This window comes from Acomys minous (assembly GCF_964271855.1).
Source record: "Acomys minous genome assembly, chromosome: 14".
Classification (NCBI taxonomy): Eukaryota; Metazoa; Chordata; class Mammalia; order Rodentia; family Muridae; genus Acomys; species Acomys minous.
The window spans coordinates 106,134,326-106,151,380 of NC_140496.1; the positions used below are offsets into that span (position 1 = coordinate 106,134,326).

At 44.7% G+C, this 17,055-nt stretch overlaps 2 protein-coding genes and 1 long non-coding RNA gene across 9 annotated transcripts in view; 2 read left to right on the forward strand and 1 right to left on the reverse strand.

Moving 5' to 3' along the window:
- Positions 1 to 9,268, forward strand: part of USP33 (ubiquitin specific peptidase 33) — a 45,886-nt gene extending 36,618 nt beyond the window's left edge. For all 4 annotated transcript variants that reach the window (XM_084757303.1, XM_084757302.1, XM_084757304.1 and 1 more), the window contains 7 exons: positions 404 to 530; positions 1,914 to 2,083; positions 3,123 to 3,204; positions 4,069 to 4,177; positions 6,167 to 6,269; positions 7,733 to 7,801; positions 8,157 to 9,268. In XM_084757303.1, the coding sequence (XP_084613429.1) occupies positions 404 to 530; positions 1,914 to 2,083; positions 3,123 to 3,204; positions 4,069 to 4,177; positions 6,167 to 6,269; positions 7,733 to 7,801; positions 8,157 to 8,314 (818 nt within the window). In that variant the 3' untranslated portion in view covers positions 8,315 to 9,268. The remainder of the gene's footprint in view (positions 1 to 403; positions 531 to 1,913; positions 2,084 to 3,122; positions 3,205 to 4,068; positions 4,178 to 6,166; positions 6,270 to 7,732; positions 7,802 to 8,156) is intronic.
- The window catches only part of LOC311583571, a 33,764-nt gene extending 22,132 nt beyond the window's left edge, over positions 1 to 11,632 (reverse strand). Inside the window, exons 1-2 of the long non-coding RNA XR_014774585.1 lie at positions 11,520 to 11,632; positions 1,026 to 1,107 (exon numbers count right to left, since the gene is read on the reverse strand). This is a non-coding gene — a long non-coding RNA (uncharacterized lncRNA). The remainder of the gene's footprint in view (positions 1 to 1,025; positions 1,108 to 11,519) is intronic.
- ZZZ3 (zinc finger ZZ-type containing 3) overlaps positions 10,485 to 17,055 on the forward strand; it is a 64,041-nt gene continuing 57,470 nt past the window's right edge. The window contains exon 1 of one of the 4 annotated variants that reach the window (XM_084757299.1): positions 10,485 to 11,320. The gene's annotated coding sequence lies outside the window, so the exon portion shown is untranslated. Of the gene's footprint in view, positions 11,321 to 11,368; positions 11,659 to 12,537; positions 12,676 to 17,055 lie in introns of those variants that run through there. The other 3 variants (XM_084757297.1, XM_084757300.1, XM_084757298.1) reach the window with 3 other exon arrangements.

The following is a 17,055-nucleotide window of genomic DNA, read 5'->3' on the forward strand; positions in this document are numbered from 1 at the left end:
TTAAGTGTTAGAGGCAGCATTTCAGATGTTAAACTCTAAGGCACTAAATATTTGCCTCTAGACTATTTGGAATAATAGAAGCTTTGAGTTACAAGGGCAAATGCTAACTTTCACAGGGTTGGTTTTATACAAGGCTCCTCAGGGCTGCGGGGTCTAAAGTGGGTGTGGTGGGACATCCTCACACTCTCCGCTCTTGAGAAGCTGAGGTGGGAGGATTGTCAGCTCAGGACTAACCAGGGCTATCCTAGTGAGGTCTTATCTCAAAACAAAAACAAATCATTACATTTCTTGTGCTTCGTGTCTTGTGGTGGTGCTGCGGGTGCAGACACTGCTGTGGCTGAGTTTCGGCTGCTGTGGAGGTCTCACTTACAGCACCGTAACAGGCGCTTTTCCTGCACTACAGGTGGGCACTACATCGCCTACTGCCGCAACAACCTAAATAACCTGTGGTATGAGTTTGACGACCAGAGTGTCACTGAAGTTTCAGAGTCCACCGTGCAGAGTGCTGAAGCCTACGTCCTGTTTTACAGGTGATGGGGGCCTTGACAGTGTGAACACTGACCCATGGGGGCCATGACAGTGTGAACACTGACCCATGGGGGCCCTGACAGTGTGAACACTGACCCATGGGGCCATGACAGTGTGAACACTGACCCATGGGGGCCCTGACAGTGTGAACACTGACCCATGGGGGCCATGACAGTGTGAACACTGACCCATGGGGGCCATGGCAGTGTGAACACTGACCCATGGGGGCCATGGCAGTGTGAACACTGACCCATGGGGGCCTGACAGTGTGAACACTGACCCATGGGGGCCTGACAGTGTGAACACTGACCCGTGGGGGCCATGACAGTGTGAACACTGACCCTCTCCATAGGGATTCGCTTCTGAGACCTGCGGGTTTATGAGTGAAGATTAGAAATGCTGTACTCTCATGAGTAAGACAGCTGTTTACAGAAAATTAAGAGTTTATAGACAGGCAAAGGGATATATTTTCTTTTAGATTATTCTTAAGTACTTACTTTTAGCTGGGCGTGGTGGTGCACGCCTTTAATCCCAGCACTCAGGAGGCAGGACAGCCAAGATAACATAAAGAAACCCTGTCTCGAAAAAAAAAAAAGTACTTGTTTTTAAAAGTTTCCCGTGTATAGGTATTTTGCATGTATGTCTGTTTGCCACATGTGTACCTGGTGCCAGAAGTCAGAAGAGGGCATCAGAGCCCCTGCAACTGGCGTGATGGTTGTGAGCCACCATGCGGGTTCTGGGAATCTAACCCAGATCCTCCACAAGAACAGCAAGTATTCTTAACCGCTGAGCCATCTCTCCAGCCCCTAGTTTCTTTCAAATTCATTTATGTGTTTGCATGAATGTGCCTGCCTGCAGGCACCAAAGTGCCTTTGCTCAAAGAACAACTGCTGGGAGTTGGGTCTTTCCCTCCACCACACGGGTCCTGGGGATTGAACTCAGGTCCTCTGATTAGGTAGCAAGAACCCTTACCTGCTGAGCTTCTCACTGGCCTAGGATTAGTTTTGATTATAAAAAAAAAAAAGTAGATAGAATTGGAATTAATTACCAAATTTCTTCCCTAAAATATCCAATAGTAAAGAATGTGTTACTGTAGAAACCCTTGATACCTTGCAGTATCTTAGAAAATGCTAGATACTGAAAGAGGAACTGAGAGGGCAGCTTAGCAACCTGACCTGACTGACCCCGAACGCCTGTGTTGCGCAGGGTTACATGGGTACCACACATTACGCCCACGGTGGTGTATAATCAAACAGTCTCTTGAAACTGGTTAGGGCTGATAAGATCCATAGTAACAGTGTACATGTTAAGTGTACTGATGGAGAGTCGTGTTGTTTAATGTAGTGACATGTGCATTAAATCGAACGAGTCGTTGTCCTCAACAGGAAGAGCAGTGAAGAGGCACAGAAGGAGAGGCGCCGGGTATCAAACTTGCTCAACATAACGGAGCCCAGCCTCCTGCAGTTCTACATATCCCGGCCGTGGCTGAATAAATTTAAGACCTTTGCTGAGCCTGGCCCTATTTCAAACAATGACTTCCTCTGTATACATGGAGGTAAGGAGTGCTGATACATAAAGCACTGCTAGGAGGTGGCTGCTAAATAATTTGCAAATTAGTCAGGAGCCGAGAATTTCCTCTGCTTATTGCCCACCCCCACCTGGACCGAAGTGCACTTAACTCCTTATGGTTTCCCAAACTGGCCCGTTGTGAAATCCAGTGCTAGGGCCCAAGAATACCAAAGCCCTCTTCAGTGCTGGGAAAGCTTTAGTGTCACGCCCCAGTCACACATACGGATGGCTCATGGTTGAGTGCGCTTCTGCGTATTTTCCTGGGAGGGCCGTTCCTGTGCGGTGTTTAGCCGACTCCTCTATCTGTTGTTCTTACCGGTCTCTCACAAATAGCTAGCTTTTTTAAAGTATGGAAGCATATTGGGATTTGTTAAAGGTGACTTGTGCCTCTGTGATTGATGGGCTATTATTGTCTGTCCCTGTAGTAATAAGTAAGAACTGTGTGGGCACTTTGACCTTTGTGGTTGGAGACTTGCTATGAATTAATTATTGGGCACGGGAATACCCTGTGTTGTATATAGAAACCTAAAGGTAGATATTTCTGAGTATTCAGAGCCATTTTGTGATTGACTGCATGGTTGGTTTGCCACATGGTCCTAGATTCAAACCCTAGTACTATCAAACAAACAGCCCTGAATATGGACTTCATGTCTGCTCATCTGTAAGAAGCAGTCACCAAAAATGCTTCTGCCTTACCTTTCCTTAAGGACAGATTTAAGAATAGCGATTATAAGCCAGGCATGATGGTCCACTCCTGTAATCCCAGTATTTGAGAGTCTCAGGTAGGAGAATTGCTGGGTTGGAGGCCAGCCTGAGCTACAGAGTAAGACCATGTCTCAAAAACAAAACAAGAGAAAGACAAAGGTTTGGCCATTTGCCATTAAAAATGACTTTATGTGTGGGAGGGTGCTTGCCTAATGTGAGCAAGCTCTTGGTTTAAATTTTAGCACTCTAAAAGTTACCTGAAAGTTATATAAAGAAATTAAACTGAAAAATTAAGTAGACCTGTTACATATGTCTTTTAGGTATTCCTCCACGGAAGGCTAGCTATGTTGAAGACTTGGTTTTGATGCTGCCTCAGAACATCTGGGATAACCTCTATAGCAGGTGTGTTCTGAAAGCCAACAGTACAGTCCAACAAACTGAAAGTAGCTACAGAAGTGTTGGGTTATGCATAAAATACTCAGTGTGTTACCTGATGCCCATGAAACATATCTTTTTTCTTTAATTTATTCATCCTACAGTGTGGGTGTGAAGCCATTACTCCAAGTAATGCGAATTTTTATAATTATCTGTAAGAAACACTGAGGTATTTAGCTGTTCGTAACCTATTTAAAGGATGTTACAGCTCAATACTGAAAGTTTACATAGTTGTATACTACTAAAATTGGATGTTCTTACTCCTAAATTTTAAATCATTTTACAATGTTATTTCCCTATTAAGCACTGTAAATATTAAAATTGCACTCCCTAAGTGCTTTTTACCTGAACATGCACGTTTTCATTTTATTAAAATTTGATTGGGACTTTGCTTGTATAACAGACTATTTTGTACTAGTTTTTGAACCCCTTTCACTTTGTCATCATTTCTAATAGCAGAAGAGAGTTATAGCTCTAAGGGAAAGTAGAAACACAGATAGAGCAGGCTAGAGAACACACTGACAACGCTGTGCACCCTGGTAAACATAAAACTGAGTTCTTATATGACTCTTTTCCCCTATAGGATTTATTCTCTAAGTTTTTTATTATTTTTTAAAAACTATTAAGTGTGCATGTGCCTTTGTGCTGTGGAGTGTGGGTGGAGCTTAGAGGACAGCCTGAGGGATTCCAACTTGAGATCCAAACTTAGAACTTATTTTAAGACCCACGGAGCCATCTTGCCAACCCCAGGATTGATTTGTAACTGGGAATTTAAGCACTGATTGAAAATGGGCCTTGACATTGTGACACTTGTTCTAACTTTATGCTTAGGTATGGAGGAGGACCTGCTGTTAACCATCTGTACATTTGCCACACTTGCCAAATCGAGGCAGAAAAGATTGAAAAACGAAGAAAGACTGAATTGGAAATTTTTATTCGGGTAAAATAAGTAATGTTTTCACACTGTAAATGATGTAAGATAAAGATGTCGGTCTGGCCGTGGTTAGTGAAGATAGGTGAGAGCTGACTGGACAGGAGGTCCTGCCTGCACAGCCAGGACCCACCCTGCTCCCTGTGGGTGCTTTGCTGTTTCTATGGATTTGCCATGGTCTTGAACTTTTGATCTTCCTGCATTTACCCCCCAAAGTGCTGGGATTATACATCACTACGGCAGCTCTTGATTTCTTTAGAGCCATCACACACAGACACAGAACTCCTCAGACCTGTTTATGGCTCCTGTGTCAGCAGCTTCTGACCGTCCCAGGAAGAGGGGCCCCCAAAGTGCTTACATTCAGTAAATATCAAAGGGTCGTGAGCAGCTGGTCACGGCGGCACAGCCTAGCGTTTGGGAGGAGAAGCACAAGCGTGTGGGGTTGAGGCCACTTGGGCTACATGATACACTGCCTCAGCCCCTCCCTTAGCAAAGCCTTAGCAAGCAAACTGTTGAGCAAGGGTTGGAGAGTAGTGTGAGGAGTTAAGTAGTCAGGATAGGTCTGCTGAGGGGGTGTTAAGACTTGTAGGAGCCGGGCGTGGTGGCGCACGCCTTTAGTCCCAGCACTCGGGAGGCAGAGGCAGGCGGATCGTTGTGAGTTCGAGGCCAGCCTGGTCTACAAAGTGAGTCCAGGACAGCCAAGGCTACACAGAGAGACCCTGTCTCGAAAAACCAAAAAAAAAAAAAAAAAAAAAAAGACTTGTAGGATGTGTGGGAGCACAGTCACACAGATAGTTGTAAAGTGTGTGTGGGGTGGTTGTTGCAGAAGCCCAAGAATCAGGAATGCGATCGGGGTGGCTTCTGGGAATAACTAACGGTCACTGATCACATATGGGAGAAAGGAACTAGATGAAGTCAGATTGTGGGGTGCGTCTGAGGCAGTCCTGAGACCCTTCAGCGCTAGGTAAGTAGCTCAGGCAGTACAGTGCTTACTTAGCATGCACAAAGCATGCACAAGGCTCCGTCTACCTGTGTGTCACCCTAGCACTTGGGGTCTTCCTTCAACAGTCAAACTCACATCAAACTGTCTTAAAAAAACAAAACCCTTTGGCAGAGACGATACAGCTCAGTGGAAAAGTGCTTCTCTAGCCACAGAAAGAGTGTGACTACCCTTGGGTGACCAGTTTGTTTTTGTACCTTCATACATGAGTACAATTTTACATCATACCCACCCTTCCCACTGTCTCTCCAACTCCATCTTGACTTCCCTCTCCTTGGGCTACAAGGTACTGACTAGACTTAAAGAAACAGAGCCACTTAGATGGCTGTGGGCGCTGGCACTTGGTGCCAGCCAAGCAGCTCACCTGACTCTGAATTTGGCTGTCTGTCTTTATCTAGTATACATTATGGGCATTTTGTTGCCAAACAAGAAATGGAATTAGACAAATTCCAAATACCCTTTATTCTTTTGAGGCCCAGTTACTTGCACCCCTTTTTCATAATAGTGCTAACCATTTGATGTTTTGTTTTTTGAGACAAGGTTTCTCTGTGTAACAGCCCTGGCTGTCCTGAACTCGCTTTGTAGACCAGGCTGGCCTCGAACTCAGAGATCTGCCTGCCTCTGCCTCCCGAGTGCTGGATTAAATATGTGTACCACCACATCTGGCCTACTGTTTTTTTTTTTAAGTTGGCTGTGCTAGAAGATTTTTAATAAACCTATGAAATATTTATTGAATACTTTGCCTCAACCATCTTCTTTTTAATGTTTTTTTTATGCTTCTCTTTGGTATATGCTTGTTCTATTTTGAGACATACTCTAAGATCATTTATTGATAGATGCTACTGTGTATCTGAGAACTAAGATAAGCCCCAGTCTTAGTGGGGCCTCGTGTGTGTATGAGTGTATGTATGTATACCTCGTGTGTGCATGATCTCGTTAGATGCTGAAGGAGAATGCTGAAGTCCTGGGCACTAGATGACTGACTTTTTCCTCTCTAGCTCAACCGAGCATTTCAAGAGGAGGACTCTCCGGCTACTTTTTATTGTATCAGTATGCAGTGGTTTAGAGAGTGGGAGAGCTTTGTAAAGGGCAAGGATGGAGGTGAGTGGTTCGCTGAACGTTTCTATGCCAATTTTTTTTTGTTTATTAAGTTTATGAATATTGGAGAATATACTAGTACACAAGAAAAGACCCAGTCCTTAATGGAACTCAAATTTTAGTTTATAGTTTTATTGCTTTAAACTTATATTATTCATGAAAAGACTAAAAAAACTGAACACAATTTGCCTTTAGTGTTAATAACAGGGACTAGAGAGATGTTTTAGCAGTTAAGAGCCCTTGTCCTTCTGGGGACCCGAGTTCCATTTTCAGCATATACACCAGGGAGCCAGCACAAACACCTGTAACCCTAGCTCCAGGGGAATCAGATACTCTCCAGTCTCCACTGGCACTGGCATATACATCCCATACATAAATTAAAATAAATTAAATCTTAATGCTGAAAAACTTTAGAGGCAGGTGGATTTCTATGAGTTCAAGGCCAGCCTGGTCTACATAGCATAATAGAGACATTGTCTCAAAAGACCAATCAATCAATCAATCAGTCAGTCAGTCAATAAAATTCTATACAACAGGATGGTGGGTAAATTATAGTTTATCTAATATAATGTGGGCTTTTAAAAATAATTATGTGTAGCAATTTGAATGGGAGGCTTGATGGTACAGCAGAGAGGCAGAGGCAAGCAGATCTCTGTAAGTTCAAGGCCAGCCTTTCCTACATAGGCAGTTTCAGGCCACCCAGAACTATATAGTGAGAACCTATTTTAATACTACTATTGCTATTAATCATAATATTAAAAATAAGCTGTTCTTGATGTGTTGATTGCAAAGAAAGCATGTATTGTTTGAATTCCTTTTAAAAAAATTTTCAAGCCAGCATACAAAATGGTGGACTTAACTATATTTTCAAATATATATGGTATTATACTTTGTTTTTATTAATCTTCCCTTCAACTATTTTTTTTAAACAATGTATTGTGGGAAAACAAAGACCACACAGATATTGAAGCCATATGCCTATTTTTCTGTAAGATTTTAGTAATTTTTCTTCTTCGTGCCTGTTGGGAGCTTTTGAGAATGGACAAGTACTGTACTTTCATGTTCAAAGGAAAAAGGCTTTTTCCCCTAAAAGGAAGATGTATCTTAATATTTCATTTTATAAGTGATTTTGGTTTAAATAACAAATTTGGAACTGATTTTTCTTTTAACTTATAAAGAGGATGTTCTTTTGTAGCATTAAATGATATATTGATCTGCAGTTCTCAAGTGAGCAGTTAAATTGTTTCTGTTAGACTTGGGTGCTGAGCAAATGCTCACCTTCTTTGGTTGTTTTGGGTCAAATGAAACCTCCAAAGCTAAGGAGATACTAGGAATCAATAGTATTTGGTTAAAAAAAAAAGTTGATTATATTTATAGTTCTCAATTACTTCAGGAATAACATTATGTCGTTCTGTTGCATTTCCTTGGAGGTGTGCATGTATAATTCTTGTGTCCTTTTGACTTAGATCCTCCAGGTCCCATTGACAACACTAAGATCGCAGTCACTAAATGTGGAAGCGTGATGCTCAAGCAAGGTACGCCTGTTACTAAACACAGTCTTGTCTCTGAGACGAGGTGGCACGTGCTCCAGGCTGGCCCTGGCTGCAGCTGAGGGCTCTACCTTGTCATCCTCGCAAGGGCTGGGTTATAAGCGTGCACCGTCGTGCTTTAGTTAAAAGTAAAACTTTCCTGTTAATCATTTCTCACTGAAAAATAATAACTAGCCAATACGTAATTTTTAAAAATTAACTAGTTCAGAAATGTTCAGGCTTACAGTAGAACAAAGGGTAGATCATCCCTACAGGGTGTACACTGCTGGGTTTACTGTAAGAGCTGTGCAATATAAGGGTTGATTGTAAGCATATTCTTTCTGCATACACACAATCTTAGGAGCAGACTCTGGTCAGATTTCAGAAGAAACATGGAATTTCCTGCAGTCTATATACGGTGGAGGGCCTGAAGTCATCCTCCGACCTCCTGTGGTCCATGTTGACCCTGACCCACTACAAGCAGAGGAAAAGATTGAAGTAGAGACCCGCTCTTTGTAGTTCTGAGGGTGCAGAGCTCCAATGAGGACGCCTCACTTGACGTACACGCATTCAAAGCATTCCTTAAAGCATGTTTATTTTCTTGATTTTCTTCTTTTATCACATGTATCCCTTTGTACTGGGCATTACAGAAGGGTATGTTAAAATGTGTAATATAAGTTGGTATATTTAATGTTGAGTAACTTAACCTAGTTATCTTTCAGTATGCTGTTTTGAAAGAGAGGGGACAGTTGAGCTCCCTGACCTGTTTCGGGCAGATCTGGCAGACCCTTTGTAGCTCTGTAAATACTTCGGGTTTGAAAACTTTTTCATTACTCTGGGCCATCATACCTGGCTAATCTTTTCAGTTCTCAAAAACCTAATTTAATTGTATACTTTTGACATGGCTTTGCACAATAAGGAGCCTATTTAAATTGAAAGTAGTGGTCAGAACATTTGTTAATTTCCTAAAGCTCAGGAAACATTAGGGTGTTACTTTTTTTGCACTGCAGCATATAAAATTGCATATTAAAATTTACAAAATGTTTTTTTTTAATGTAACTGGATGTATTTAGTTTGAGTGGAATTTGTTACCAGATATCAGTAAATTATTGCCGCTTATAATGTAAAATGTTAAAACTTTAGTTCTATAGACCTAAATGGTATTCATTAATGTTAGTAACTAAAAACCTTAGTTTTAGGCCACTTTTTATTTTGAGAGCATGAAGTATGGAATGTGTCAAATGAGATTGTTGATAAAGCTGAAACCACTTGCAAAATGATTTTTTAAATGAAATGCATAGTCTTTTGAATAATAGAGTATGCACTGCTGTTTGCTTGAGTCTGTGATGTCAAAAGCTTAACTATATTCCAAGTACAAACATGCAGGTGACACTGAAGGTGTGGAACAGCATTCGTGGTGGCTTTGCAATGTTGTTAAACTTATTCAATAAAAATAATTCTCAAATCTCTAAATTGGATGTTGAATTTATTTGATAGACTTGAAAAGCAGAGGGCATAAGGTTTGTTAATACTAATGCCTTTCATTATATCTTATTTGAAAATGTGTAGCTAATAAGTTCTCTGTCATAGTACAGTTTATAACACCGTTTTGGGCTGGGTTGCATGGTATGTTGGCATCTGAGCCCGGCAGGCTCATGCCGGAGGAGTCTGAGAGGAGGCAGAGTGGGCTGTGAAACAAGACTGTCCCCAAGCAACAGCAAGCCAACAACACTCAGTGCTTTCGGGGCCAGTTGAGTGTCGTGCTTGGTAGCCTGTAATGGCAACACTGTGAGGCAGAGGCAGGAAATGATGAGTTCCAGGCTGTATATAGTGAGTGAGTGGACTGTAAAAACCCCTATATCAATGAAAACAAGCCGCAAATCTCATAATACCTGTTTTGCCAACAAATGGTAGCAAGGTCTCGCTTTGGGTTTCTCTGGCAGTGGATGTTTACGTATCAATCAGCCCAGGACTGACAGGGGGATGCTCTTGGTATCATTCACATGGAAGAGAACACAGGCTGACTTAAGTCTGTATGGAATGCTTTGTCTAGTCCATCCAGTTTTGCAAATGGATGCTCCTTCAGGAAGGATGCAAGTTAGGATAAACGACAGGAACTTTATCATTAAATGATCAGTTCTCTTGGAAACAGATGACACTCTATGATGACGTGTGTGTTGGGGGCGGGGGTGCTGACAACTGGTGACTGGCTGTGGACAATGCTCCCAGCAACAGCTAAGTTTTGACCATCCTCAAGAACAGCTAGCCTAGGCAGGTAGCATACTGCCCGGCACATAAGGTTAGTATGGACAGAATTTGGTAGGGAAGCTGTTATTTTCATATCTATGCCTATTGCCATGTCCAACACTGAGTTCAATAATACATAGAGGACTGTGCTGTGGTTAGGCCTTTTGGCCCAGCTACTCAGAGAACTAAGGCAAGGGAGAGCGGCCTCTTTTTAAAAAGTATATTGATTATGTATACAGTGCTCTGCCTGCATACCTGCACACCAGAAGAGGGCATTAGATCACATTATAGATGGCTGTGAGCCACCATGTAGTTCCTGGGAACTGAACTCAGGACCTTTGGAAGAGCAGACAGTGCTCTTAACCTCTGAGCCATCTCTCCAGCCCCGAGAGCTGCCTCTTTTTAAAAAACAAAAAAAGACTCCAGATGTGATTATTAGTATAACAATATAATTGATACCCTTTATTTTGGAGCAGGTGTTATTTTGGGTTGAATTGGAAACTAAGACAAGACCACTTCAATGATTTAATAATTTGACAGCAAGTGAAAATAAGTCACATATCCACTTGCTCGGAGAAACAGAACAACTGCTCCAGCTAAAGAAAACAAAGGCACTGAAGCCTCCACAGTTGTGAAGAGCCCCAGTTAACGGATTCTCCAAATGAACTTGGTATTTTTGGAACACAATCTACTAGCTAGAGGTTTACGTCAGCGTTTCCACAGCTGGTGGTCTGTGGTGCTATCAACACAGAAGAAACACTCAACTAACTCCCTTATTGAAGGCAGGCATCACTCTGCTGCATTCCCAATACAGTGTATTTGAAGGGCAGGTGTTATGGATGGAACTCGGAGCTTTGCGCAGGGGGAGCACACGCTGACCTATTTAACTACAGCCCAGCTCCACTAACTTTTTTATTTTCACACGGGTTGAGCCATATGTGGGTGCTGGACTCAACGGTGGGCAGAAGGCAAGGGGGAAAGTTAGAGATTCTTGGTGGCGAGAACACTTACAAATAATGGGTAAAGTACTGTTTGATTTAAGGTAGCGAGAGTAAAGGCAGTGGAGACGGCTGGACCGCCCCATGACGGGGACTTCTGACAAGATGTGGTCCAACTGGAACTCCAACTGTTCTGTCCGGGAGGCGGGGGGCGGGGCCGGGATGAGCAAAGGCTGGAGAGGGGCGCCCGGAGCGAACGGCTGGAGAGGCGGGCGGGAGCGTCTGTGCCGAGAGCATCGTGGAGCGGGCCCGGGAGCGGGCGAGCAGCGGCTCCTGAAAGGTAGGGCACAACACGCCACGCCACGCCACGCCACGCCGTGTGCCCTCCGCTCGCCAGCAGGGGCGGGGAGCGCTGCAGCGGCCGCGGCGGCCAGCAGGTGGCGCGGCGAGCGCCGGGCGTCTTCAACCCCGGGGAAGGAGGGGACCGGAAGGAGCCGCCGCTGCTGCGGGAAGTGGAGGAGCGGGAGGCGGGGACCCACCTGGAAGCGCGGCGGCGGCGCCGCTGTGGAGCTTCCTGCGGCGGAGGGCGCTCCAGCCAGTGCGGTGGCGGGGGCCCGACGGCGGCCACGCGGGCGGCGCCTCCCCGAGTGGCCCGCTGCGGCCGGCCCCGCGCGAGAGGTGAGCGGGATCTCGGGGCGCGTGGCGGGGCCGGCGCAGGGGGCGGCGGGAGGAGAGCGCGGAGGGAAGGCGCGGGGCCGGAGCCCCTCGGACCGAGCGCCCGGGAGGGGGGTGGCTGAGGCGGCGGCGGCGGCGACCCCACGTGGGCCGAGCGCGCGCGTGCGTGCGCGGCTGAGGGGGCGGGGAGGCCTACGGAGTCGCCGGGCGCGCGCTCGGTGGCCCACGTGACGGGACACGTGACCCGCCGCGAGGCCGGCCGAGGTCGAGCCGTGTGGCGTCCCGCGGCCGGCGGAGGGCACGGCTTGGCTTCCTGCCCTTGTCGTCCCGCCGCGGACTCGGAGGCGGCGAGCAGGGCGGGGACGGCTCGGCCCTCTTTCCGTTTGTCCGCGGCTCCCCAGTGCGAGACCGAAAGTACACTTTGAAAGTTCCGCAGTAGTGATTATCTCCACCCCTCCACCCGCCGGCCGCCATGTTGGCTCCGGAGCACGCCCGCGAGATGCCAGTGGGTCTGTATCGCGAGATGTCGCGGTTCTCGCGGGACCTTGTTGGCAGAGCGGTTGTGCTGGATGGCGGAGCCCCGGGTTCCGGGGGCCTGGGACCAGCAGCTCTTTTTTTTTTTTTCCCCAGCAGACAAGTTGTCAGGGAGGGGCCGCGGCGCGTGCCCGCCGCCGGGAGGCTTTCGGCGCGCACCTGCCTGCGGAAGGCAGCGGTGCGGACGGGTCGTCGGGGGCTCCGGGCTCCTCCGGCCCCCAGGCGCCGGCAACCTGCCGAAAGCTCGCCCGCCCCGCGGCCAGCACGCCCCCGGCCGCCCCCGTCGCCCCCGCTGCCGAGGTCCCAGACAGTGTTTGCCCCGTTAGCCCTTTCTAAAACATTCCAGACGTCTTCACTTTCCTGTCGCCTAACAACGCCAAGCATCTCTTCTTGTGCCTGGCCATTGAGAAGTTCCTCAGTACCCTGGCTGTTGACAGTAACTTTTGGCAGTGTTTGGGAGCCCCGTCATCCCTGACAGTATCCGAGGTCAGAATAAATTCTTTGTTATGTACACGCTTAATTAGCTTACAGCAGTAGCGTTTGGGGTTTTAGTGTTATTGAGGCTACCATTTTGGTATTCTGAAGTGGTCGCCTTAGGTTGCCTAAACTAGAAGTGGATTTTTGTTTTTTAACTAAATAAAATCCTGCTACTTTTGCTCCTTAAGTTTGAGATAATGTTTTCATAAGTGAATCACTTTTCTCCACTTACAATAGCAACTCATAAGTGAGTTTACCATATTCATTTTCATTTGTTTGTATTCAGAAATGTGGAAATTACACAGTCGGGAAACCAAATCATTACAAATTTAACTCCTCTCCACCTCCCCCCACTCCCGTTTTTCTTTTGAGATGGGCTAATCTGTATCCCAGGATAGTCTAGAGCTGACTAGGTAGGCCCAGAACTTACAGCATCCTCCTGCCTCAGCTTGCCTAGTGGTGAGATTAATGGTATTTGCCGTCACACCTAGTATGTACCATTCAAAAAAATATTACTTAATTGTCTTTCTGTGTATCTTGGTTATATTATGTGCACATGTGCATAGTTCCCTGTGACGCTCAGAAGAGCGCGAATGGTCCCTAGGATCTATTATTACAGAAATTTGTGATCTGCTCAAAATAGATGGATTTTAACTTTGAACCTCAAAATAGAGCAGCAAGCATTCTCAACCATTAAGCCGTCTGTCTCTTTTAAACTACTAAAGTGTAGTTACTGCACTTTTACTGAAAGAAAGAGTAAAGTGCTCCTGTTATATTTTACCAGTTTCCCTCAGCTTTCTCTGTACCTGATCATTTTGTGGCTCATGCTTTGTCTTTTTAGGAAGTTAGATTGCTGTTATCACAACATTAGCAAACAGCAAATTATCTACTAGATGGGTTATTTAGTGCATAACCTGTTGTCAAACCTTATGTGTAGATGTCTTGGTGGTATGTACTGAAAATATCACCAAGAATAGAACTTTTTTGTTTTGCAGTACAAATGTTCTAGTGCTGGGAGCTTTACACACAAAGCCCTTGTAAAATAAAGATTTAAGGAAACATGTTTTATAATTTTGTGTAATTTTTATGTTGAAATTAATTACATATTTTAAACTGAAAACATGTCAATGCATTTATTTTTTGTTTGTTTGGCTGTCCTGGAGTCACTTTGTAGACCAGGCTGGCCTTGAACTCATATTGATCCACATACCTCCGCCTCCTGAGTGCTGGGATTAAAGAAAGGCGTGTGCCACCACGCCCGGCTTTAATTTCCCTTTTTTAAGGTTAGATGTTTGTTTAGGGAGGAGTAGTGGGGCATGCCTGTAATCCCAGCATCCGGGAGGCAGAGGCAGGTGGATCTCTTATGTTCTAGGTCAGCCTGTTCTACAGAGTCCAGAACATCCAAGGTTATACAGAGAAACACTATCTCAAAAATCCCACCCCCACCCACCCAAAAAAGATGATGCTTATCTAATGTGTACATGCCTCAGTCTGCACCGGGTGTGTGAAGGAACCATGAAGGTCAGACAAGGGTGTCACAGTCCCTAGAGTTAGAGGTGTCTGTGAGCTGCCATGTAGGTGCTTTCAACCAAAGGATCCTCTGGGAAGCAGTAAGTGCCCTTAACTGCTGACCGTCTCTTCTCTGACCACGCAGTATAGTCAGTGACAGACCTCAGTAGTTAATGCAGACATCATTCATACAAGAAGTGCTAAGTCATTTTTGTCATTACTCTTCTGAAAAAACTTAGCAGTGATACAGAGCTGTTTTAAAAAAATTTTAAATCTAGGTAATGTAGCTCAGGCTGTACTTAATGAACCTCTTGCCCCAGCCTCTAGAATTCTGAGGAAGCAGACAGTCACTACTTCTCCTCTATTTACCAAACAGGTCACAATAAAAAGTAATTGTACGTGACTTGAGTGGTGTTCTTGTTTGTTTTTAAGTCAGTCTAGTGCAGTTGGGAATATTGAGGAATAGACTTGTTGAGAGTTAAAATATGGAAAAGATGAAAGAAGTAGAGGTTGGCAATGAAATAGAATTGTAAAAGTTGTAGAGAAAGGGGGCGATGTAGCGAGGCAAGAGCCAGAAAGAACCCCAGAAGGCAAGCCCATGCATGGCCTTGAACTGAAACTTGAAAAGAGCACTAAAGACTAGTTCTTTTTTCAGTGGGGGATGAGGATTGATTGTTTATTTTGGGGCAGGTTCTCACTGTGCAGTTCTGGCTAGCTTGGCATTTATGTGCAGACTGCTGGCTTTGAACTCCCGGCAATATTTCCACATCTGCCTTTAAAGGGTTGTGAACACAGGGTGTACCACTATTCCCAGCTCATAAAAATGTCTCTTAGCTCTACAAGTCACCTTCAGAATTATACTAGGTATCATTTGTAATGAAGGTCAGCAGATGAAGTTAGATATTTAATTGAAAAATTGTGAAGTATTTAGATAGACTATTGAAAGCTGGACATGGTGGCTCATGCTTGTAAACCCATCTCTCAAGAGGGTGAGGAGGGAGGACCACTGAGTTTGAGACCAGCTTGAAGGACTACATAGTAAGTTTAAGGCCATTCTGGATGACAGAGAAACCCTATTTCATAAATACTTCGAGGAAAAAGAAAGCAGCAGTGCATTTGGAAGTCACACTGTGCCATTGCTTTTGCAAAGCTGTCCACCTGAGTTTAACATAGTGATTGGTCTAGTGTGTGGGTTGAATAAGAAATCTGCAGACTTGGTGGTGCAAGGCTTTCATCCCAGCATTTGGGAGGCAGAGATGGGGTGGGGGAAGGTGAATCTGCAGTTGAGGTCAGCCAGGTCTACAGAGTGAGTTCCAGAACAGCCAGAGCTGCTCAGAGAAACCATTCTTTGAGAAAAAAAAATCTGTTATACAAACTGTTTTTGGTAGTGAACTTTGTAAATTACCAATCTTTTAAAGATAATTTATTTTGAGGTTGAGAAAAATTAAAGGAATAGGAAAAAGTATTTTGCATGGAATCATTGTTCATGCAGATTAAAGTACATGGCCAGAAATGTCAGTGATGAAAGTGTGTTGCAGGTGCTTTAAAAAGAAAACTAGTTTCTTTCTTGTTTTTGTTTTAGACAGGGTCTCTCTGTGTAGCCTTGGCTGTCCTGGACTCACTTTGTAGACCAGGCAGGCCTCGAACTAACAGATCCGCCTGCCTCTGCCTCCTGAATACTGGGATTAAAGGCGTGTGCCACAGTCTTCTGCTAAAGAAAATAATTTCAAGTAAAAATTCAGTTTGGTATTAAGTAACAGTTGAGAGTTATGATAGTGTTTTGGCAGCATTTAATATAATTGTGATAAATTAAAATTTTTTTTCTGTCATTAGTAGACTGACAACCATTGTTATACTAGAAAAAGTCTGTGTGTGTGTGTGTGTGTGTGTGTGTGTGTGTGTGTGTGATCAGTCTACATTACAAAGTCCCAGAGGTATGTGTAGCTTTGAAACTGGCTGGAATGAAGTTGGTATTTCTGTTTGATGCTGTGCTTCTTACCTCCCTGTTGTTTTCTACTCAAAACTCGTTCTTTGTGTATTATTGTATAATAGCTTCTGTCTTGTCAGATGAGTTCTGTAACTTTCCCTCAGACAGGATTGTTGCATGACAGGTCAAGCTGGTCACCTATGCCCTCCTCCCCCTTTTTCAGCGCTGGGAGTTGAATCTAGTACCTCAGGCATGCTGGGTAAACCTTACAGTGCATGGCTATAATCTCAGGGTTCTATCCTTCCCTTCCCACCCCGTACTGTTCTGAGGCCGGGCCTCCAGTAGAGGCTGGCCTGGAGGTGTTTTTCCCTTACTGCCCAAGTGATGGGGTGCCCCACTATGTTTTGTGTCTTTTTACATTTTATTTTGGCTTTTTGAGTCAGGTGTCTCTAGACGTATGTCTTTTCTTTTTTAAGCTTGATGTTCTTAAACGTTAGGATCCTTCCCATCTTTTGAGCAACAGTGAACTCAGTCAGTTGTAATATATACCTTCAAATCCTTGGTAACCCCAGGAGTCTGTGCGGAAGTTAGAGGACAGCTTGGGGGTCTCAGAGTGGCTTCAGCTGGTCAGGCTCTGGCAAGTGGTTTCAGCTGACGGCCCAGCTAGCTGTCCTCCAGTTGGTTAGCTAGAGGTCCTGTGACAGCCTCTTCCCTCCTCTTCCTTTTGTGCTGTAGAGCATACTTTTGACTTTGTATATGCTAATGCGCGACCTACCATTCAGCTAAATTCCCTAGCCTGATTTTGTTTTTCTTTTGTTTTTTAAATTTATTTACCTTTATGTTTATTGGTGGCTTGCCTGCATGTGTGTCTATGTGAGAGTGTCAGATCTTGGAGTTGTAGACAGTGACTGCCATGTGGATGCTGGGATTTGAACTGGAGTCCTCTGGAAGAA